Source organism: Mixophyes fleayi, chromosome 4 (assembly GCF_038048845.1).
Source record: "Mixophyes fleayi isolate aMixFle1 chromosome 4, aMixFle1.hap1, whole genome shotgun sequence".
NCBI lineage: Eukaryota > Metazoa > Chordata > Amphibia > Anura > Limnodynastidae > Mixophyes > Mixophyes fleayi.
The window spans coordinates 159,213,304-159,238,030 of record NC_134405.1 but is presented as its reverse complement, the minus strand read 5'-3'; the positions used below and the strand labels follow the sequence as shown (position 1 = coordinate 159,238,030).

Below are 24,727 nucleotides of genomic sequence, written 5' to 3'. Positions count from 1 at the left end.
AACTCCATTCTCTCCTCCTTGCACAGAAATCCTGCACCATCTCTGCTCCAATTTGGAGCATAGATGAAATTTGGAGAGCAGGCACTTTTTTCACTAGAACTGCACTTGAAAAATGATATAATTTACAAAATGTAATAATAATTATACAAAAAAATATATAATTGATTTTAGAATGTCTAGAAAGTCTTTTGAGGGTATTGGTTCTAGCACTTTAAGTTATCACATGACACATTGATCGTCAGCCTCTTGCACCACTTAGTGCAACTTTCAGTTAAACTCCCTTTGAATGTTATCACCCAGACGCCTGTACCACATTTTTTCACTGTACACAATAGTGACATGCTGAGATTGTGAAACTAACAAAACACCACACATAATTATTTACACAGCTAGGAATGAGCAACATTTTAAAACTGATAAATGTGATAGATTTTAAATTGTTTACCGAGTTCATCAAAATGTGTATCAATCCCATGTGGTCCAGGAACTGAACAAACCAGTCTAGCTTTGAGAAATGTGGTCCATTTGTTCACCATCATTCTCTGACCCCCAATGTCATTCTAAAAGTAAGCAAACACACGAAAAAAAACCATATATGGTTAATAAATATTAATTCTAATTTTAAAGACCATCAACATGTTATTAGCACAAAGAGAGCACATTGAACCTAAACATCTGTGTGCGCAATTATAATGTAGCTAAGCATATAATACCCCACAGACCTGCAACTTTCTGGAACACTTTTAGAAAAGTTTTTGTGTGTAGAGTACAATGCAATGAGGTTGAATGCTTATTTTTTTTTTATTAAAGTCATTAGAACATGGTTTCTAACATGAGGTACTTCAATAGAAATAAAGGGTGTTGCTTTAGTTTAATTTGAAGTAACTACTTTTGCAGGATACCTGCCAACTAGAGGTTATTATTATTACCATTTATTTATATAGCGCCACTAATTCCGCAGCGATGTACATAGAACTCACTCACATCAGTCCCTGCCCCATTGGGGCTTACAGTCTAAATTCCCTAACACACACACACACACACACACACACACACACACACACATACACACACACACACACACACACACACACACACTGTCAAACACAGACAGACACACAGACAAGTGCTAACCACTTAGCCAAATTCCTCAAAAAGTGGGAAATAGCAAAGTACACGAGTGGCATGTGAGCAGCAGTTAGTGACAGCTGCGTTTTAGATCAGGTTTGAGTCTTACCTCCCACATAATCATATTATCACAAATGTGAAAAAGTGAAACATTTGTGCTGCCAGCGGGAAATTACCAGGCAGTGCTGAGGAGTAACATTACACCAAGGATGAGGTTGTTAAGAAGGTTTACTGACTACCATTTCAGTTCAGCGAATGCAAAATCCTTTCCTAGAACCAGAAGAGGACAGTAGCTGACTGCTTTAATAGGTTTACAGTGACTGGTTCTTGTTTCTAATCTCCACCTTCCACTGTCTCTCCTCTTTCCCACCATGATGATCTACTGGTAGCAGCACAGCGATGCCAGTCACCACTGACTGCTATATGATTGGTGACTGATAAAGCTGCTGCCTTACAATAAACACAAACACTTTCCCAACCAGCAGCTGCAATTGTTACTCCGCTGAGTTATGTATCAAGTGTTTCTCAAACCTCTTAGATTGTAAGCTCATGTAGGCAGGAACATCTTTACCTTCTGTTTCATATCATTGTATGAAATTTGTTTATGTTAAGAGTCCCTCAGTGTACAGCACTGTGTAGTATGTCAGCGCTTTATAAATACAAGACAATAATAACAGATAATGATGGGCAGGGGTCTAAGGGAACTAACCTACTTTTCAGCACCTTGCTGCTACCTTCAGGATAGCACGTTATCTTTGCAGGCTCACCAGCCCTGCGCTCACCAAGTTTCCCCCACCTCAGTTCATGATTTCCCTGTTACAGTGGAAGTCAGCACAGGCTGTCTGGTGTTGAGGTTCTGGGTAGGGGGTACCCTGTCATTTTTTATTTTTTTTATTAAGCATCAGTGGTCTGAGCAGAGGTGACTCCAGCAGTAGGTCTCCGCCATTCAACTAATGTTGTCTACTAAAAGTAACTTACAATAAGCTCTCATTAGTCTAGAGATACTGCCAATTAATTAATTAAAAATAAAAGTTTTTTGACTATTATCAGAAGCATCTGTCTTTCAAGGTAGACTGAGGCGCTCACTGCAACCTTATATATTTACCCTAATTCAAACCAGTGGTTGAAGCGACTGTATTGGAAATGTAAGTGAATGGAATGTGATTGTTTTACAATGAAGGCAGTAGGAGAAGTGGCAGTATGACATACCACTGTATACCAGCCCTCTTCCACCACTGTATAACATTACAATGAAGGCAGCAGGAGAAGTGGCAGTATGACATACCACTGTATACCAGCCCTCTTCCACCACTGTATAACATTACAATGAAGGCAGTAGGAGAAGTGGCAGTATGACATACCATTGTATACCAGCCCACTTCCACCATGGACTCAAAAGCAAAGCATGGTATTGTAAATATAACCTATCAATGGCTGCGTGTTTAACATTAAACATTATGCATGGCGAAACAACACTATATGGGCTGCATAATGGCATCAAATTTGTCCAGTGTTAATTTGACTTATGCCACAGCTCTCATTTTGTGCCCAGATGCTTATGACTACTTCAAAGACAATAGCTCTTACAGTACCTTCACAAGTTCGGTGAGTAATGAATACAAAATAAAAAAAAACAACAACAAAGAAAAAAAGTCATCAAATTTGTGTATGTACTTAAACATAACCATGCAGAAAAACATAATTAGATAAGTGCTTGACATGAGGATTAAGTGGTAAAATACAGAAAAGGCAGGTAAGAAGGTAGAAACAGGGAATTTGCATTGTACAAATATCCAGACTGCATGTTAATAACTTGCTATAAATCACTTGTAGAGCACCATTTGAAGACTCGTTTGTCCACATATCTTGGCAAATAAATATGTAAATGGCTGAGAAAAGCTGAAAACTAACAATAAAATAAAAGCAAAACCCTACCCACTCATGCTGAGCATATATATAAATATAGTAAGTATGTCATGGGCAAAGTTACAGAATTGGTAAGTAGTTTACATCGTGCAGCACAATGTTATATATTATGCCTTGATAAAATTACCTCTGCATAAAGTAGACACATAGGAAACTCTCATTCTTAATCATAATCTGTCCTTAGTCCATAAAAACACCCAATGCTTTCTTTTGGAGGCTAAACTTAGTAAGATGACTCTACTGCCTTTACTCATGACACTTTACGGTAGGTAAATAAGTATTTTGAATATAATTCCAAGTTAGATATTTTCATTGCCCAAATAGGAACATCTAGAAAGCATAGTTCTATGAAATACTGTATGTTACATAAGTAATATGTTGAGAAATTTCACTTACTGCACAGACTCTTCCCACCCTAGAATAAATCGCTTGGACTCCATCTCCTTCTATGGCTTTTTCGGTGTAAAAGAAGTATATTTTATTGTCGTCTTTGTCTTCATTGTCTGGAACCATATAGGAACCTACAAACTTTGGTTCTAAGACAATAAAATCAGAATGGGCATTAGTTTTACTTTACACTTTCCTTTTCTAAAAATAAGCAGCATATATTTTTATTATAATGCAGTATCAGAGTTGCTATAAAAGAAAAATGTAATTAAAATGAAAATAAACTGCAAGAACATTAGTACAGTTTAAAGTAAAGTAGGAGGGACACATTTAAAGTCAGTTAGAACATCCCACATCGGGAAGGGTCATTCTCCGTCATTTAGCTCAGTGAGAAAGGGCACCAGAGAAAGACTGCATGTAAAAAATAAAAAAAAATTGTTCCTAGATGCAAACATTTCAATTGTGCAAATATTTTAAACACTGCAAACTCATTCCCTGTTATATATGACAGTACAGAGCAGCAGTGGTATGAGGCTTCCAAATAATGGCGGCCTACACATACAATCATTGCCTTCACTGACAATCGCGAAGTAACACTGCATTTTGAGGAAGACCCCAGTCATCCATCCCAACTTATTCTGGTTAAAGAAAACTAATGCAAGGGGTGACCCCCCAATTAACTCAAGGACAGTCACAGCATCAATCATTACCTTCTGCTCAACTGCATTACCATCTCCAAGTGCTCACATCCATCATACTTCTTATGATGGACAATGAAGGTAACTGACATCCCCAACCCACCAATGGTGCCTGACCCAACAAGAAATTCAATTTGACACAAGTGTGATACAGGTGCTATTTGTTACATTCTGTTTGTGTGAGATATTCTGTTGCAAATACAATTTCTATTACTGTTTATTAAAAAAAAAATAATTGTATTAAATTTTAAAAAAAAGCATCCAGACTTTTTAACTGTACACTATTTTCAACGGCTTGATCTATGTTTTGCACATTCTGAACTAAAAACATTTTAAAAGTTCATAATGGATTACCTACAATAATGTACTCAACAACTTCACCATTTTTCTCTTATGCAAAATAACAGATACTGATTTAACTAAAGGCAGTATCATACTGTTTTATTGAATCACCTTTTAAAATGCGATCATCATCGTGCTCTGTTCGAATATGAGGCAGATGTCCCATGCTCCGAAATAAAGTAGCATCTCTTCCCCAGAAGTCATTGTAGAGGCCAACAAATAGCTCACCACCTGCAATAAAGTTTTACATGTGAATCTATTATCTTGTATTCACATATTCTAAAATGTATCTTCTTTTACCAAATGGTTAACATAAACAATAATTTAACTGGATTTTTGTGATGTAATGCATCTGTTTTATCACAAATTAGCACATTTTTTGGGGATGTGCACAGATTAGTATGTCAGCATCTGTGGGAGGTGCAAAGATTGTACCCTTTGATAGTAGTAACTGTCTGAAACTGAGTGGATAAGGCTGTTTCTTTCTGAATGCAAGCAAGCGCAATCATGCATCTAATATTGTACCCACATGCTTACATACGATTCATATTGTGGTACAAAATATTTTCTGTACATTAGATTCTGGACTCCATAAAAAACACACTAAACAAACTCCCTTTATCACAGTTACATAAGTTAAGTATAAAGGTGTCCATGCATAATGTGATTTAGATGGCCAAATATGCCATTTTAAACCTTGTTGACAACAAACTGCCTTGTGTAGGGGCACTAGTCCCACCAATTCCTATTTAATGGGGAGCCAACGGATGTGGAATGAGACAGAAGATGCTGTTGGGTAATGACAGCATCTGACCCTGTATTAGATCATTGTGGCACTATGCTAATTTATGATCTTCTACCCAGGTGCTCAACATCAGGATATTTCAGAGTTAGCCCTAAATGGCAAATGGCCACTTTTGCCTGTGTATGGCCAGAAGAAGGCCTTTATTGCTGCACTAATGCTGCATAATAACCAGTGTGTCAAAGGGTCTACCTGATTCAGGGATGTCTATATATCCACTATCTGTGAATCTATGTGAAATATTATTTTAAAACAATTAAACACACAGTAGTATTGCAAATGTGTGTGTATGTATGTACAGTCTATGTAAACAATAATGTATTATATAATGTCCCTTTTTTGCTAAGTTACACCTAAATAAACTCTAGAGCAATCAGGTATCTTCACAGGTCACATAATTAATTGATTGTACTATTAAAATGTTTCAACTGAATTAACCTGAATTAAAAATAAGTACAGCTGTCTGTGATGTCACTGTTGATTAGTGCATTTCCAAACAAAAAATCATCATTATGAAGATCTAAACAAATCCAAGAAAAGATTATTGGAACGTACCACTGAGGAATATCATATTGGAATATTTTAAAGACTTTTAATATCTGCAGAGCACTGTCGAGTCCATCATAAAGAAATTAAAAGAACATGGAACACATGTTAATTTGGGCCATCTCAAGTTTTTCATGGATGGGATAAAATGATCCATTGGACTATTGGACACCAATAGACTGTGCGCTTCACAAATCTGCTCTTTATGGGAAGGCAGCCAAAAGAAAATAATTCTTGAAGAAAACTTGCATGAAAATAAATTAAAGTTTGCCAGAAACACAAGGGAGGCTCATATTACACGTGGAAAAAATGATATGGTTTGATGAAACCAAGAATTAACATTTTGGCAACAACAGTATGTGCTATGCTTGAAGAAACTGAGCACTACAGAGGAACTCCATTCAGTGCACGCTGCACTGATGCATGTCATTTATATGCGCAGACTGTATATTCAATTATGATGCTCATAGCGCCCGGAAATAGGGTTCAATTACGCTTATTTTTTAATCGCACCACAAGAGCACTATCCCTACCTGGTAATCCATGAAGCTTGGTGGTGGGAGAATCTATGGGGATATTTCTCTGTTTCTGGACTGAACAATTGTCATTATAGAGGGCGAATAGATAGAGCAAGATCTAGACAAATCTTGGAGGAAAACCTGTTGCAGTATGCAAGAGACCTAAGACTTGATCGAAGATTTATATTACAGCAGGAGAATCACCCAAAGCATACAGCAAAAACCACAATGTAATGGCTTAAACATAAAAAAACTCAATATACTTGAAAGCCAAGTCATCACCTGGAGCTCAATACTACCAATTATCTGTGGTTTAACAATAACCTATATTAACAACCAATTAATTAATAAACAATAGCCTACATTAACAATTTAACAATAACCTACATTAACAACCAATTAATAACCAATAGCCTACATTCAACTTGATGGAGTGTGAGTAATGTTGCCAAGAATAGATGACAATTGCAGTTTCCAGATGTCAGAGGCACACTGGCAGAATCAAGGAAGCCAGTATGGTTTGACTTTACCAGCTATGGAGGTACAGAGTCTAATGCGGCAAAGGTTTTCACCACGGAGCCCTGAAGAGGTATGGTCTTTGCTGCTAGCACCACGCACGGTAGTGGTCTTCCATGCAGGTACCAGACATGAACAGCAGGTAAGTACCACCAAAGCATAGTAGTAAGACGAGTGGACACACTATCTGGAAATACTGGAGCTGAGGTAAAGGATAATGTCAGGAACATACACTGAAGTAAATACCGAAGCAATACCAGGAATACACAGAAAAGGCAACCCCAAGCCAATACTGGACAAGTGATGATACCAGGAATGCTCTGGATAAATGATGATACCAGGAATACATTGGATTGATGATGATATCAGGTATACACTGGATAGATAGTGATACCAGGAATACACTGGATAGATAGTGATACCAGGAACAGGGTGAATAGATGATGATACCAGGAATGCTCTGGATAGATGATTATACCAGGAACACAATGAATAGATGATACAAGGAATGCTCTGGATAGATGATGATACCAGGAATGCACTAGATAGATGATTATACCAGGAATAAACTGTTTAGATGATGAAACAGGAATAAACTGGATACATAGTGATACCAGGAACAGACTGAATAGATGATCATACCAGGAATGCACTAGATAGATGATTATACCAGGAATATACTGGAGCTAATGTTGGAGAATTGCCAGGAATGCAAAGGAGAAAGGGGGCCAAAAGGTCAGAGTAGTAGGAGCTAACTTAGACATGAGGATCTGGCACCATACTGGAGCATCAGCTGGTTTAAATAGCCCTGGGGAAGTTATGGCATGTGCTTGCGTACCTGTAGTCCAAGATGGTGCCCTCTTGCTGCACTGAATGCTGGTGACACCAAAGGACTGGACAATGGCTGGGGAGACCCAGACATGATCGATAGTTCATTATTGTTTGGGGTGTTTTTTCATTTAATTAATAGAAAGCTGTCTTTTATTTTGATATTTTTATTTTGATTGGTTGAAATAATTCCCTAGTAAAATAAACCATCACTTCTTATAAATAACAATATATATATAACAATATATATATATATATATATATATATATATATATATATATATATATATATATATATATTAATAGGTAAATTACCTTTACATATTAAATGTTAATATGTAGTTATAAAATAGTAAATACATTTTAAAATACCCCCCAAGAAATATGGTATTTATACAAATAGTGAAACAGATTCAGCTCACTGTACTTTACAGACTTTACAGAAGATAGAAAGGTGACCTTTGCATAAATTTTTTTATTTAATTATCGGTAGCATTTTACAAAATGGCAAAATTGAAGCTTAGAGCAGAACCAGTTATTAAGGATGACAATAAATAAATATTAAACTTTACATATCTGTCCCTTATCCAATAAGGAATAAATGACTTTTCATATAAAGTGATGCATATGGAACATTTTGAAATTCTGTGGCTCATTATGGCATACCTACAGAATTAATGTACCCACAACTTCACCAATGTTCTTTTAGGTTAAGAAATATATCCTGATTCTACTAATGTAAGTAGCCACTAGGTGGCAAGCTTACATTACTATTAGCACATACATAAACCTATGAAATCAGTAGATGGACTTAGGCACCTCAATGCACTGTAGCTGAAAACTCTTTATAATCCTTTATTGAGACAAATAATGATAATTAAATTAATATACATTGACAATAATATTGATTTGTTCTCAAAATAACATGTTTGGCCTCATGTAGAGTTAGACACATGTCCATTCAGATAGTGAAAATATGAATTTCACAACTGTGCATGCCCACAAAAAAGACTTGTGTCTGTATACAGATTCAGTCACACCCTGCATATACAACTACTCACGCTTACAGAGGGAGCTCGGGGACGGCAAGAGGTATGCAAGTGTAGGAGAAGTACAGTGTGTTCAGCTAAATGGGACTAATGTAGACCTGGATGCATAAGCTGACAGGCCTATACTACTGGTGTAAGCAGGGCCAGTGCTAGGGTCCATGGCGCCCTAGGCACTTTGTCAAAATCGGCGCCCCCCCCGCGCAAAAGTCAGCGCCCCGTTCCCCGTCCGTCCCCCTGCCGCAGGAACGCTTTGAAAATCAGCGCCCTCCTCCCTCCTCCCCCATCCCCGTCTTTCCTTACCTTGCCTCAACACCGCTGCTTCTCTGCTCCTCTCCACTCACTGACACTGTCGGGCCGTGATGATGATGTCACAGCTGACAGTCAGTGAGTGGAGGGGAGGAGACAGAGCAGAGAGGGGGCGGTGGTGAGCAATAGCCTCTTCCCCCCTCCCAGTGGTTTTATATGAATGCTGTGCGGTGGTCGTGAAAGGTCAGCGGTCGCCGCACAGTTTTAAAGTAATTTTCATTCTGTGGCGCCCTCCAGAGCCCAGCGCCCTAGGCAACTGCCTAACCTTGCCTAATGGGAGCGCCGGGCCTGGGTGTAAGATACGAATTGATAATGATGATGATCAGCTTAGATTCGTCTATCATTATACTATGTTGAATGTGCCTATTTCCGGACGCAATTTACTCTTGCATGCAACTTTACATAAGTCTCTGTATGTATTTCCAAGCATGTTACTTAGATTAGCACATTACAGCTCACATATACAAGCTTGGCAGTAAAGTAATCAGAAAAGTGATAATAATGTTAAAAGTAAACAATAACATGTTACATTATGAGTTACTGCTACGTGGTTTCCAGCTGATAGCTCTGCTACTGCTATTCAGGGGCAGGGGGGCAAGGTATAATGGGCTACCTTGGGCTGGTTCACTGGGCCACCTGCATTTTTTTCCTTTAAAATAGGCTGCTTAATCACGTCTTGCCCCCCGGGCTAAAATTTGCCAGCCCTCCCCCCTGCTGCTATTACAGTAGAATTAATGGAAATAAAACGGTGACACTTTGCTTTCAATTCACCAACCCACAAAACACAAACCACTAAGGGAGACAAATTTGAGTAGAGTGTTTTGCTAAAGCTAAATAAAACACAGCATTGTAATGCATGCCATACTTAGTTGTACTTTGCTAATTTTAATCATCCGCTTAATGAATCAGAAACACAGTGTTAATTGATACAGTGCTCATAATTATAACAAATTCACAGTGTTAGAGTTTTAAACATATTAAATAACATTTTCATTTAAAATGCTTTGTTTAGTGCATCTTATGTTGTACTCACCACTATTAGGTGTGTTTTGTCAAAGTCAAGAAGCACATTTTGTGCTTGCTTGGCTCTGTCTGTTTTAAGATAAGAAATTACCACTTGTGTTACATAGCTTATTTTGAAAGCGTTCCATGGAATACGTTATACTGTGTTATATGTAAAGCTGCTTGCAATGGTATGTTGCAATACAGCAGGATACAGCAACAGGTCAGAGTGCACTGTGGGAAGAGGAGGAACACTTGCGCTAAGAACGGATATGGCTGCTGATACTATACGTCAGTGGATCCCAAACTTTCTCAGTTCAAGGCACCCTTAGGGTCTCCATAATTTTGTCAAGGCACCCCTAAGCCAAAATAATTGCCAAGTAGTCCCTCGCCTTGCTTACCACCGGCCCTGGCCGCGGCACCCCTGTGAGATCTCCGCGGCACCCAAGGGAGCCAGGGCACACAGTTTGGGAACCACTGCTATAAGCTGTTGTCTTGTTCTCTCTAAAATGAAGTTTATGTATTGATTGATTTGAAGTGCAAGTTACATTTGTTTGCCTAAACTTTCATGTATCATAAATATTTAAAAATAAAATACACTAAACAGATACAGCAAGATGATCATCATATGTAATTCATTTCCTTTAGAACTAGAATCACAATTTCCTTTTAAGAAAACCCACAGAGCATTGTTTGTGGGATGCAGAGTTCAGAATTGTGACTGTTTAAGTAACCGGAATGACGAGTTTATGTGCATGTGTTGTATTATTGCAACTAAAGTTATTTCCAAGAGAACAATGTTGTAAATGGCCATATCCAGGCACGTTGGGCACATTGGCTAGGTTTGCCAGTGCTGATTCATTTTTCATTTTTCTGGGGGGGTATAATTTTATTTGGAAATGGTATGTGATATCACATTATCTTAACTGCATGTATGTATATATGTTTTTGTTCATCTACTCTGCTGAAATACACACAAAGAGGTAGGGGTAATATCCATAGTGTGGGACTTTCCATATAACTACCAATGCTCAGAAGGTACAGGGTCAAATTAAATTCACATATATCTCTTTTTGGACTGTCCAAATACATCCAGTTTTGGACTATTTACTAACTGTAAATAGTCCAATTCCTTAAAGCAGTGTAAGGAATTGTGTCATGGGGAATCTGAAACAAAGAATTGTTCTGCAGACCTATAGACATGTGAGCCAACTAATAGGTCATAGTAATGCTAATAACTCGAGGCACTTTACAAAATAAATAATTGTTTTTGGATGATATATATTTAAAAGTTTGTTTCTGTATTACATAAATCAACTTATCCAGAATATAAATCTACTGTAAATAAAATATTGCAACCTCACTAGTGTGTATTATAACCTGGCAGAGTAAACTAAAGTACAGGGAGTGACAAAGCAATAACTTAATGTTCATTTTCTAAAAACAATATTAATTACCTGTTAATATAGAAGTAACTGAAGAGTTTGGGTCAAATGGACATCTCCCACGTCCTCTCTCAACTCGCTGGTGTTCTTGTTGGAAAATATGTTCCTGCAAGTATAATCAAAATGTCATTTATGGTATAAAGAAATAAACTAATAGTAAAAAGAAAAGTGGAATAATGTTCTCCAAGTTTTAAAAGGCTTCACACAAATCTTGTTAAAAACAACTGTGGAAAGAATTCTGTAAGTGAATGTTTTGTAAGCCTTTTTGAAAATTTTTGCAAAAAATTATTACTTGTAAAGAGAAATCTGCACAAAAATGTCTTGATATGCAAGCTACCTCCAGAGGTGCTAAAATGGAGGTAGTGATTATGGTCAGAGTCCCCTTCTGGTTTCGCTGGAAGTTGCGTTTGCAGCGTTAAGGGTGGGGGGGGGGATGTAATTGCAAAATACATATTTCCCATTGGATTACGATGATAGAAAAGAAGGAATAAAGAATAATAGAATAATAGAGTGGTTAACACAGGCTTTCAGGAAGTGCTTATTTCATTAAACTGTATTTTACAATTATATGTTACATTATTTATGCTGTATTTTTATAATGGGCAGGGGTTTTAAGGACCACTTTCAATTATTCCGGGACAAATAAGGTGGAAAAGTTACAACTCCAGGTGTTACAATCTTTTTCATCATCCCAGCACCCAAGCCCAGGAATATCAACAGTACTTTCAGCAGTGGGCTTGTAGTCCCTAGGAGGGAACGGCAACATTGTTTGTTTTACAGACCTCTACCCTTTTTGGCTCTAGTCCTTTGCTGATTAGCTGGGCACGGTTTCCACTATGGCAGGGGATACCATGCTGTGCTCTTCCCCCTTATAGATAATCTGTCCAGCCTTTCTAGCCTGGGGCTGCTTTCTGCTCTAACAGGCGGACACCAAACTCATTGTTCTCCGGTTTAAATGGGAACTAGCCACTGGTCTCCCTTGGGATGGTTTTCACTATAGTAGGGGGCCCCTGGCTTGTGGTTTCCCAGTTTTACTGGAATTCAGCCTCAGGCTGACTAGGATTTTTTTTATGTACTGAGCTGTCCTATTCTTTCAATGGCACATTTATTTCAATGGGGTTTCCGCTTATTGTGCATAGCCTGTAAAACCCATTATACTGAAAGGCCATTGAAACAAAAGGGAAAGCTCTGTATACGCATGAAATGTGTTATTGATTTTTGTCCTCATCCATCTCACTGATTTTCAGGTGTTTTCATTATTTTTTAGTTTATTTTCCAATTGTCAATGACGGTTTACTAAATCGATCTGAATTAATCCTTACCAAATTTCCACTGTACTGTTGAAGTATATAGATAGTGATCGTGCAATATCTGGTGATTTTTGAGAGGTGAAAAATAGAGATTTACATAATATTGACTGTGCCTTAACACTATATGTGCCATTCTGTTTATGCAAAATAAGTCTAATCCAGCCAGCCAACTAGTCAGTCAGTTAAGCCTCAGTCAAGACTATATTAAGGTGCATAATTTTTATAAAACACACAAAAAACTAAATCATGTCCAATCAACAGTGTCCTTGATAATTATATTATGTATTTATTTATTTGTTTGTTTTATTTTTTAATAAGAAATTGCACAATACAACTTCCCTTGATCTGTATGTATGCACAGGGAACTGCATAATTAAATGTAATATAATCATTGCCATTGTTGTTGTTGGGTTATTGTCATGGACATAACTAGAAGTTTGGGGGCCTCATTCCCTCACTACCATAACAAACCAGCCGGTTGCCTCCTCTCTTTCTGCAGCTATGTGTGCTCTGTACTTCCCTTTCTACTTACAGCATACTTGCCTATTCTCCAGGAATGTTCTGGGGACTTACAGGTTCTGTCGAGTCCTCCCAGACTACCGGTAGTGTAGGCCACGCTCCCATATACTGATTCACTGTCTTCTAAAGTGCCTTGATGACTCTATTAAAAGCAAATGGCCCTGACCTCCCACAGCACAAAGATGTGAATTGCCTTGTTGCATTTGTTGTCCCTTGGCTATCCTCTGTGGCATATCATGGAGGAGAGGTAAAAAAAACTAGGAAAGTATGGCTCAGACAGGAAGGAAAAACAGTATTCTCTTTCCTTCTGAGCAGATATAATCCCTTGAGGTGTTGGTAGTCACAAATCATCACTCATCCAGTTCCCTGCTGACCATGGACACCACAGAGTGGAGCAGGGCCTGGAGTAACACAGGAAGCAGGTACACATGTCTTGGCAGCTAATGGGCATTAACTGGGTCCTGTGGCAGCTGTTACCACTCCTACCCCAGTAATTATAAACCTGGTAATTGCAGTGATGATATTTTTCTAATTGCACTAACAGTAATGTGCATTGATATATAGTACATTACAAAAAAGCAGCAAAATGGTATAGTAAGGATTTGAAACAACATAGTTGGCTTAAGCTGGTAGGACTGTTGAATTGCTAGATATTTTGTGGGACTGTGTATATAGACCTACAGGTTGTGCTGGGTAAGATTAATCTACCACTCACAGTAGTTTATCTTACTGGTGTTATGTTATATCATTGCATGAATGGCATTCTCTGAGAAAGTTGAATAACTATATGGTTTTGCTAACAATTTACGTTAATTTCTTGTGTAATTTAGTCAGAGGTGTATTATAAATTTGCTAGAGTACAATTCAACAATAACACCGACCGTAAAAGTGAACAAGGTATATCAACAAACAGATTACACCATGTTTGTAAAATCAGTAGTAAATGGACAAAAAACAGCAGAAAAAACAAAAACACACACAAAACCCCTGTTCCCCGTGAATATATACTTCATTAGCTAACCAAGTTACATTGGTTGGTAGTGTACCGCCCTCATAGTAGTGTTAATTGATAATGTTGCACAAATTAAATTAAAAACATGTGCTAATGAATTTATAAAAAAGTTATATTAATTCGAAATGATTATTTTAACAACTTATGATTCAAAAACAACTGCGGACTGGAAAGTCTGGAAACTTTGAAATCAGGTTTTCTCATTACGTCTCATGCGTTGTATCCATTAGTTTGCACATGTTGATGATTTGAGCTGAAGAGGGATTACAAATATTTGATAATATCTATTGGATAATGTTAAAACTTTAGGGATTTGAAATGTTTTGACATTGCCATATCCTATGAAAAAGCAATAAGTAAATTAAAATAAATGAAAAACAGCCACTCAATAACATCTCTAGTTCAGAGGTACCATATATAAAATATATTTCAATAATAGTGAAACAATACATTTGCTTAGTATGGCCTAAATGCAATTCCCAGTAAAGGCAGGTTATGAATTAGAAAAATATCAATTCTCAGTTTATTCTGTTGTATGCAAATTCATATATTTTTTCGTCCCAGGTTGTTACACTAGCACTTTTTTATGTGCAGCTATGTAGACACTTGGGGGTATATTTACTAAACTGTGGGTTTGAAAAGGTGGAGATGTTGCCTATAGCAACCAAATCAGATTCTACCTATCACTTATTAAGTACATTCTACAAAATGACAGCTAGAATTTGATTGGTTGCTATAGGCAACATCTCTACTTTTTCAAACCCGCAGTTTAGTAAATATACCCCTTGATGTACCACTTTCTGGGCTTGTGGTCTGTGACGTACATATATGTGCATGTTGGCAAAATAACAGTGTCCCCTCAAAATACTGCACAATGATAATAGCATATAAGCAATATTTAGGTCACAGAAATATTTACTTGAGTCAGAGCAATTAGAATGCATATTTTTTTTATACACAAGATATATGCCTCATTTTTTTTATTTAACATATGGTCTTACATTATATACATTGTACTTTTATATTTTTATTATTATTGCAGCAAGTGCTTTTTGTCTTTTTTTTTCTGAAACCAAGCATTTGGAAACCCCCTCAAGAAATCCTGTGTTTGCTCCTTGTAATATATTACTGCACAGACAAGAGATTGACATCTTGCATTCATCTAATATTAGTGTGGCAAACTATTAGCTCCAAAATAATAGTGAACATGACATTTTCAAATCATCTGTTTACATTTTTTTCTCTAGTTAAATCCATCAAGTGTCATGGTCTAGAAATGCTTTGCAGGTGCTTCTCGTACTATTTTACCTCAGGCTAATGAAAATTACATAATGCCATTTATGTCTCTACGTTTAAGAGGTCTTCTGAAAACTGTTCAATACTTAGCCATTTAAACACGGTATAAACACATTAGGTAAGTCAGCAAACACATCTGAAGTCTGAAGCTGAGTAAGGGTTTTGGCTCCAATTAAAATAATATCTAACATTCCTATTTCCCTGCCTAGGCAGCTGCTAATATGTCCAAAAGCAGCAAAACATTCTTTGATGATGCAATTCTTGAATTATGTTCAAGTAACACCCTGCTGTTGCATTTTCAAACTATGTGGCAGTAATAATAATGGTATTTCAAATTTTAAGCAAGCTTAATTCTAAGTAGGTCATTTTATTTATTGTGGTTTATTAGTTTAAAATGAAAATTTACTGGCTATGGTTATTATTTTAACTTTAGTGTATCTTAGTGTATTGGTTTGTATGTGTCCTTCTGCAAATGCTACTAAATACAATGGCTATAAAAAGTTTTACCATCTTGGCGTTTTTAACATTTTATTTATGGAATACAAATTAATTTATTAGAGAATTCTTGTCACTGACCAACACAAAACACTGTAAAAATAAAACAAAAAACACTATAAAAGCTTTTTCTTAATTCATTTAAAATAAAAATGTCTTGGACGCTTCTCAATTATGCACCAAAAAATCTCCCACTGAGTTAGGTGTGCTAACATGTACATGGGTAGCGGGATATGAATATACTGCCATCTATTGAGTTCTTGATGCCTCCATGTCATGTGTCATGTATGGTTCAGATACATTGATGATAGCCTCTTAATTTGGCCAGGCCACGTTGAAGAACTGTGGTTTTATAGTCTAATGAATTTCACCCTAGCATTTTACTTTTTTAATGTACACATCCTTTTAAAATGGATCAGATTATTATTGTTAGGATAATTTGAAGTTTTTGTTTTATTGTAAGTCATATATTTGCAAACAGACTATATGCAGACAAAGGTTATTATTAATTCATAAACACACATTGTATATTTTGTAGCAGACAGAATGCATATTTGCTATCGCAGAGAGTTAACAGGACAATAAAGGGTGATCTCCTTTACATTGCATAGTACAGTACAGGGCATACAGATTTGACAGTCAAAAGAATGGGCAAAGAGTTTAGCATTGACTTATAAATTCTCCACTCCATAGCAGAGTAAAGCTTATAAGAATTCACAAAATATGGAAGTAATATAACCACAGGACAATTGTTACCAAATGACAAATCTCCACTACCTACCTTATATATATATATATATATATATATATATATATATATATATATATATATATATATATATATATTTTAACTGAAAATATATTATAGAGTATTTGGTTGTGTGCAAATGCCAATGAACATTATGGACCTGATTCATCAAGGAGCGTATCTGCCGGTTTTGTGCGTATCACACGCAAATTTCATATGCGCAAGCCCAGTTCCGGACCATACGAAACTAGACGCAACAATGGTCAATTCATCTTCGTATGCAAAGGACACTTACTACAGCCTATGATTTCTGGGAGGGAATAGGGAGGGGAAGGGGCATTAATTCGTAGTCAATGTACAGTAAGGACGTGCCAAACGCAAACACACACAGACACATCCAAATCAAGATTTGGGCATCTCAAAGTTACTTGTTTACTGCAGTATCTCTTGCACCAGCTACAGGGCTAGTCTAAGTCCTGATTACTATAGATGACAGTCTCGTATGCATGCTATAACATGTGTTTGCAATCAGGAGCAACTGTAAAAATGTATTTTATGTATTCCGGACCTTTTCTCTAACTGCCTTGGATCCCGCCATCATTCTTGCACCAGTCCTGCACCAGTCCTGGTACTCCTCCTGCCTCTCTTGTTACGGTCTACAAACATAAGCTCCTACTATTCAGAGTTAAGACCTGGAGGCATCCAAGTACCTCGGAGCAAAATAAGCTCTACGAGAAAGACGGCTGCTATAGGTGAAGACCTCTGCTGCCTGTTCTAGGAGTTCATGTTTGGGACTTAGCCGTAACAATAGACAAATAAGTGTTTAAACAGATGCCTTTGATGAGCTCAGAAATTACAAATAAATGAAAGACATTTAGAGAAAAGTACAAAAGTTTTACAGACATATAAATGGATTATAAAAAAAGGAACAAACATCCTACACATGGGAAAAGAAAAAACATACCTGTGACCGAAATCCAACTCTTATAAAAATGCAAAGCGGATCAAATGCTCCAGTTCCACAAGCCAAAAGATGAGTTCTATTATAGTGGTGAAGAATGCGGATAAAATTTGCACATTCTCTCTGTGGAAAAATTTTAAATGATGAAGTGTAAATAAATAGTCATCTTGTAATCATGTAAACATATACACACAACTATCTAGCTATTGACAAAGAATCCTGAATTATAAGATTGAGTTTTCTATAATGTAGAAATATTAATGTCTGTAAATAAAAATGTCTGTAATTTACTTGTATAATTTAATAGGACCTCCCTTAAAATAAACAAACAAATATATATTTACCGGTTGGTTCCCTTTTCTGTAGCAGTCGTCAATTTGTTGGTCTGTACTGGGCCAATTTATCTAACAAAAAGATATAACACAAAAGTCATTCTTAGCAGTGAGCTCAAGGTTAATTGTTAAGACAAAATCATTATCAAAATATTAGCAATAGAAATAAGATCTATCCACACAGCCTAAAGCTAAAAAAACACACATCACCTAGGCACAAATGGAAAAGGTAAATTTGGAAATTAGTTACAGAGGTTTAATTGAATGCATATTAAAATATACTGGTATGAAAATATTGTACAAACCAGTAACATGAGTTGGTTTTACAATGGATCTCCTTTTTTTGCAGTCAACATGTTTACCACATTTTATTAGGCTGTTGATATCGGCTGACAATAGTGAGAAAATTGTATATTTGTTTAAATGCTAAAAAACAGATGCATGATATTTATGTTATATTATTATTTTACATAGCTTCCAGGCAAACCAAATTATGCTAACACAAACCACACCCGGACTGGTAAAGGCATAGTGCCAGAGTCATCTATCATAAAACGTAACTTCCATACAGCCGATTACATTTGTGGGAATTACTTGTTCCCTTATAATTAGTAGAACCATTCCAGTAACTTTTGAAACCATTAAAAAGAAAGTGTATCTATAACCGTAACATGTTAATAAATAGTTTTGCTGGAATGTAAACAGTTATTCTGTCCATACAAGGGTAGGGTCTTATGGGTCAGCAAAGACACAGTTTCTTTGAACAACATAGGATAAATAATAGTGCGTCAATAAACTATGGGGGAAATTCAATTGTAACTGCGCACTATTACTGTTTGTACGGTAATTTTAATGTGGATTTCCGCTTGTGGCTTTCAGAGCTGCGAGCAAATATCAGCATTGAAATTACCATACTAACAGTAATAATATGCACTATTACCGTAGCAACGCTAATAGTACATGGGCAGCGTTACTTTCACAAGTAAAGCGGCCAATTGATTTCTCCCCTATGAATGAGATTCCAAACTCCCACTTATCACACAATTACACTGTGAATTGGGAAGAAAAATACATTATTGCAACAATATATTGTAACAAAATTGGCTCAATGATAGGAGCTAAAGTTTATAATTAACATAAATAAGAAACAAATGGTGTGAATACTCATCAAAGTCCAATGTGTAGATTTTTATAAAGCTATGTAAGTATTCAGGCTCCAAAAATCCAACCATAACCTTAGGCTATGAATGTTCAATAGAGACATAACCCATACATTTATTTGACACTTTTAGAGGATAAACAGATATGATCGTGCATACATGACCATATCTAAAGTAATTGAAAATATACGCATGACATTGGAATTCAAATATAAATCAAAAACACAAGAATAACTGGACCTATACATGCTAAAAGACAAGTTTAAAGCTAGTGTGAAAAGTAATTGTACATGCCATATAGTATGCAAGAGAGTGTGCCCTTTGTTTTCAGTACATATGCCACTACTTTCTTATGGAATTCCCTACCATACCCGACAAACATCTCTCACAACCTTCAAATAGTTAAATGCTTTCTGAAAAGCTTAACTTACTCCCACATATACTACTCGCACAACTGCCCAAATATCTACTCTCTTCACACCTCTCGCTCTTCTTGTCTCAGTTGTGCCCTTTTCCCATTAGACTGTAAGCTCCTGCTACCTTGTATGTCCCTGTTTTATATATGACCTCTTTTCCCCACTGTTCACACTAAGGCACCTTACAATATCAACAACACAAAAATAAAAATAATAATAATAATAGATATAATTATAATGTGCTCACAGTCAAAACCTGTTTACATTGTTTTGCAACTTAGGTTGTTTCTACTCTGCCCTCCCCAACCTTTATAATATACATTATAACAGTGTTGCATTGCTCATCCTCCTACTGCCAACAGAAATAAAGATCTTGTATTACTAATCACCAGCATGAACCTGCTGCCCTTATAATATTGTGCTCTATGCCCAGGCCTTTGGGACCTTTCCACAAACCTAGGGCTATTACTAACAATCAAGAGTCTTGCCGCAACTTGTATACTGTGATAACGAAATGTGCAAATATTGGAATAGTTTGAGACGTTTTAGTTTCCAATTAGCTTAGATGAAGATTCTTATTTTATATAGCAAGAATAAATAATGTTAACAGCCATTAGCAAAAAGATTTAACCATTTCTGTGCATTGCAGTTGGAAATTCCTCCCACTAATTTGGGATGAACTGTGTTCTGAGGACAGGATATATAATACTATATATAATGTCAAAACATATAGTGATTGTGCTTCTCTCTGCCAGTCTGCTTTGCCTAGTACAGCATGTTTATGATGCTGGAAATCATTACAAAATTAGTGAGAAAAATCTGGTGCAAATATAGCAAAATAAATCAAATTCTTATTTATTTTTTGTAAAACAAGTAGCAAAGTAATCAAATGATGGTTAAATTCAAGGAACTCCTGCATTAGACTCAACTAGTCTCCCTTGATTTGAGCTGATATAACATTTCTCCTTAATTAGTTGCAGTTTTTCTTTTCATTGAAAGCTGTTTATATTTACTACAAATAAATGTGGAAACCTGATACTGGTAACAAACTTTTGTGAAAATAGTGACAAATTGTTATGTCAAAATGAAGCAAACATTTCACATCTTAAACAATAAAGCAAACCCCTATTTTTCAGGAATGCAACTATTTAAAAAATTGACACATATCCTAACATAAGTGGGATTCTTTTATTTTTTATCTAAAATGTCATGATATATATATATATATATATATATATATATATATAGATAGATAGAGAGATAGATAGATAGATAGATAGATAGATAGATAGATAGATAGATAGATAGATATTTGCAAGTAGAGTATTTACCATGTAAACAGTGCACTGAAACATATAAATAGCAAAATATTAGTGTTTGATGAGATAAATTGGTTAATTTGTAATTTTCCAGGTGCTATGGTCTTTTATTTGTAAGTTGAGTGATTGGGTATTGGAGAAGATGGAATAGGGCAACTTTAAAATAAATAAACTCATTGTGCAGAGTTACACTGAACAACAACTGTGTGTTACTCTGTAGACCATTAAGATTAATATTAATTGATGTCAATAACATTAAATTTTTAGCACTTATTACATATTTGAAATAATATCTACATGCCAAGAGGAACACATTTGTATAGTAAGCATGGGGGAATCACTGCATATTTCAAGAGAAAGAACATAAACTATATTTATGTAGTCCAGATTGTGTGTGATATTCCTGGAAACAATACAGTTCTATAATCCCTTCAAATTAAGGCCTCTTGGAATTTATATTCCCCTAGCAATCAGTACATGCATTTACATTATGACATTAGGGAGCTAGCTAGTTAGGCAGAGGCCACAATATGGTATCACAGGGTTTTTTTAAACTAATTTTAAAGACCTCAAGGGTTGCTAGCAATATGCCAGTTTAGTGTAGCAAAAATAAAAAATGGTAAAGTATGTGAGCAGAAAGGCTTTAAATACAAAAATAAAGCACTTGGTAGAAATGACCTTAAGATGTGTTTATTTGCGCTAAATACAGAGAATAAGGATCAGTTTGAGGTGTTAAATCAGTTAGTAGCTGATGGTGTGCAACCAGTATCCAAAGTGAAAATTTAGAAGTGGCAGTATGAAAAATGTAAGTAAATAGAATAAATAGCACACAACCTTATGTCATTTATCACCAGTGGGGCAGCACAGCAGGACAGGAAACGCAGGGACATAATGTAAAATGGGAGGAGGTCACAGGATCAGGCCCATGACACAAAAAGAGATGAGGGGTGAGGCCCGACTTTACTTATGACATATTAGTGTGCAAGTGGTGCTGTGCAAGTACTCACATGTTAGGTGGCATTGCTGCTGGAATATTAATGGACAAGTGCTGCTTATCTGTTAATGAGTGTTAGTGACAGCATATAACCTCTACTATTGGTATGTTACTGGTCTGTCTCACTGGCACAGTACTGGGTAGATATTACTGTCATGTGACTACTACTACAGGCTTTTTATTGGCCGTTAAAAAAAAAAAAATACCACTGGGCAACTAATACTTGCAAATGATCAATGCAGCTGACATAGCACTTTGTATAACTTAAGGCACATTACTAGGTGACTATTACCGGCATTACTAATACTGAGGACATATTGGTAGGCCTTACTAATGGATTATTATAGTGCAACTGCTGGTTATTACTTGGTATTATTACTGGAATATTATTATATAATTGATGACATATAAGTACCATTGTTGGCAAATTGAGGGGTATTGATGGTATATTACTATGCAACAACTAGGGGCATGATACTACTACTACTGTAAGGCTGCTGGGCATTACTACTGGTGTATTATTGTAGTACTGTAGGAAAATAACAAGTACTGCTGGCATATTATTGAGCATCATCACTAGTATATTACTTGACAAGTACTGCTTCCATAGTAGTATGAGGGGCACAAATACTATATATAACTCAAAAAAAAACATACTGGTAGGTTAATTGGCTGCTATCAAAATTCACCCAAGTCTCTCCCTCTCTGATTCCCTCTCCGTCTGTCTGTCTCCCTCTCTGTCTGTCTGTGTGTGTGTGTGTGTGTGTGTGTGTGTGTGTTAGGGAATTTAGACTGTAAGCCCCAATGGGGCAGGGACTGATGTGAGGGAGTTCTCTGTACAGCGCTGCGGAATTAGTGGCGCTATATAAATAAATGATGATGATGATGATGATATAACTAATACAAAAGACATATTACTGGACATTGCTGATGACTTATTGCTGCAAATTGTTGCTGGCATATAACTATTACTGCTGGTATATTATTGGGCATTACTGCCGCAGCTGGCATATAACTGGTATTTACCTCTATTGCATTGAACTTTCATGTGTGTGTGATGTAGTAATCTCTTGTGTCTGTGAAACCATTATTTAAATTTGATAGACAGTTAATAAGTGAGACTACAAAATAGTGAAATGTATACTCACGAGGGTAGACCCTAAACACAATACCAAAACTAAGCTTTTAACTGAATGCCAGCAAAGTATGATTAATCAGTCTCAGGGTCTGTTAAACATAATCTGTTTTAAATTTGAACATTATAATGTTTTAAGGTATATATCCATATATCTGTATATTAAAAATGATCTTTCTTGACAAACAGCCAAACCTTTATCCTCACAATGTAAGGTACTTTCAATTGAACAAAGCATTTAGTTCAGCAGAAAGAGACAGTTGACTATTTAGAGAATAATGAAAATGGTATCCTTGTCTTAAAACATATTGACTGCCGTGTGTAAAACTAAAATATGTATTTTCTGTTATGCTCTATACAGCAATGACACTCTGCATGATATAGGAAAAAAACTATCATTTCATGTATACAAACCCATGGTCCAGTAAGTTGTACATTGTGGACGTTCTAAGCACAGACGTTGTGCAGAACTACATTGAGCAATTAAACAATTCATTCCAAATACAACCTTAATGTGATGATTAAGGCCACTTTGTTTCATGACATTCAGTGTACAAGGATTAATTGACAGGTATACACTACTTATACGAAAAACCTGAGACCATCTGTTTCTTATATTTCCTCATTCTTACATACATTAATGGATGACTGCCCATCCTGTGTGAGCACATGTTTTAGGACTGTTATGATTTATTCTGAAACCATGCCCATACCAATATATTGCCCACTTAGTGTTTGGAAACTTAACCAAAAAATAAACTAAAACATAATGTTGTGGTTCAAGTGTCACATTGTTTCTGCAGGCATTTAAATAGCTCAACTGTTTGGTAAAATTTGGCAAAATTAGTCACCGTTAAGGGTCATTTAGAAACTAGCACATTTTAAGTTGCACATCCATTTTCGGGTCCTAGAAACACCTAAACATTTGCAAATCCACCTGAAGTGCTTTGGGTGGAAAGAGTGTAAATATCTCTATAAAGTCCAACCTGCTTCCACATCTGTAGAACCGCCAATATTAATTTAAATTACTAATGAGGTTGAGGAGACATCAAAAATAATTACATGCTGCACTTTTGTGTGCTTGAATGTTTGAATGTTTTTTAATGTTTGCTGAGAAGAGCCTTCCTGCAAATTGGAAAATACCTACCTAGTTGCACCTTCCCCTTTCGCTGCTGCAGAAGTTTAGGTATAAATTTAGGGTGTCTATTTTATATTAGTTTCATATAGCACCACAAAAAGCTTGGGTTGTATGCATAGGTAATATATGTGATATTATTATTAACCAGTACCTGTATTCTATATGCTTCACTAGACAACTAGGTTATGTAGGGTATGCAAAATGGATAAACTGTTGTACTGTTGTACAAGACAATAATTGTGTTTTAATTATTCAATCAAGCAATCTTGGGTTTCCTGACCTTAAAAAATACTATATGAGAGCCCACCTCTATCAATGCACACGCACCCTTAGGGACCAAACTATGGGCCGACATGGAAGCAGATATATTGCAAACGTTCATGAACGCTGCCTACCGAT

The 24,727-nt window shown here is 36.2% G+C and overlaps 1 protein-coding gene across 1 annotated transcript in view; it reads right to left on the bottom strand.

The window, feature by feature from the left end:
- SEMA3E (semaphorin 3E) overlaps window positions 1–24,727 on the bottom strand; it is a 111,997-nt gene that overhangs the window by 14,977 nt on the left and 72,293 nt on the right. Inside the window, exons 3-8 of the mRNA XM_075208695.1 lie at window positions 18,179–18,238; window positions 17,838–17,957; window positions 11,506–11,599; window positions 4,593–4,712; window positions 3,451–3,590; window positions 446–560 (exon numbers count right to left, since the gene is read on the bottom strand). Of these exons, the coding sequence (XP_075064796.1) occupies window positions 446–560; window positions 3,451–3,590; window positions 4,593–4,712; window positions 11,506–11,599; window positions 17,838–17,957; window positions 18,179–18,238 (649 nt within the window). The remainder of the gene's footprint in view (window positions 1–445; window positions 561–3,450; window positions 3,591–4,592; window positions 4,713–11,505; window positions 11,600–17,837; window positions 17,958–18,178; window positions 18,239–24,727) is intronic.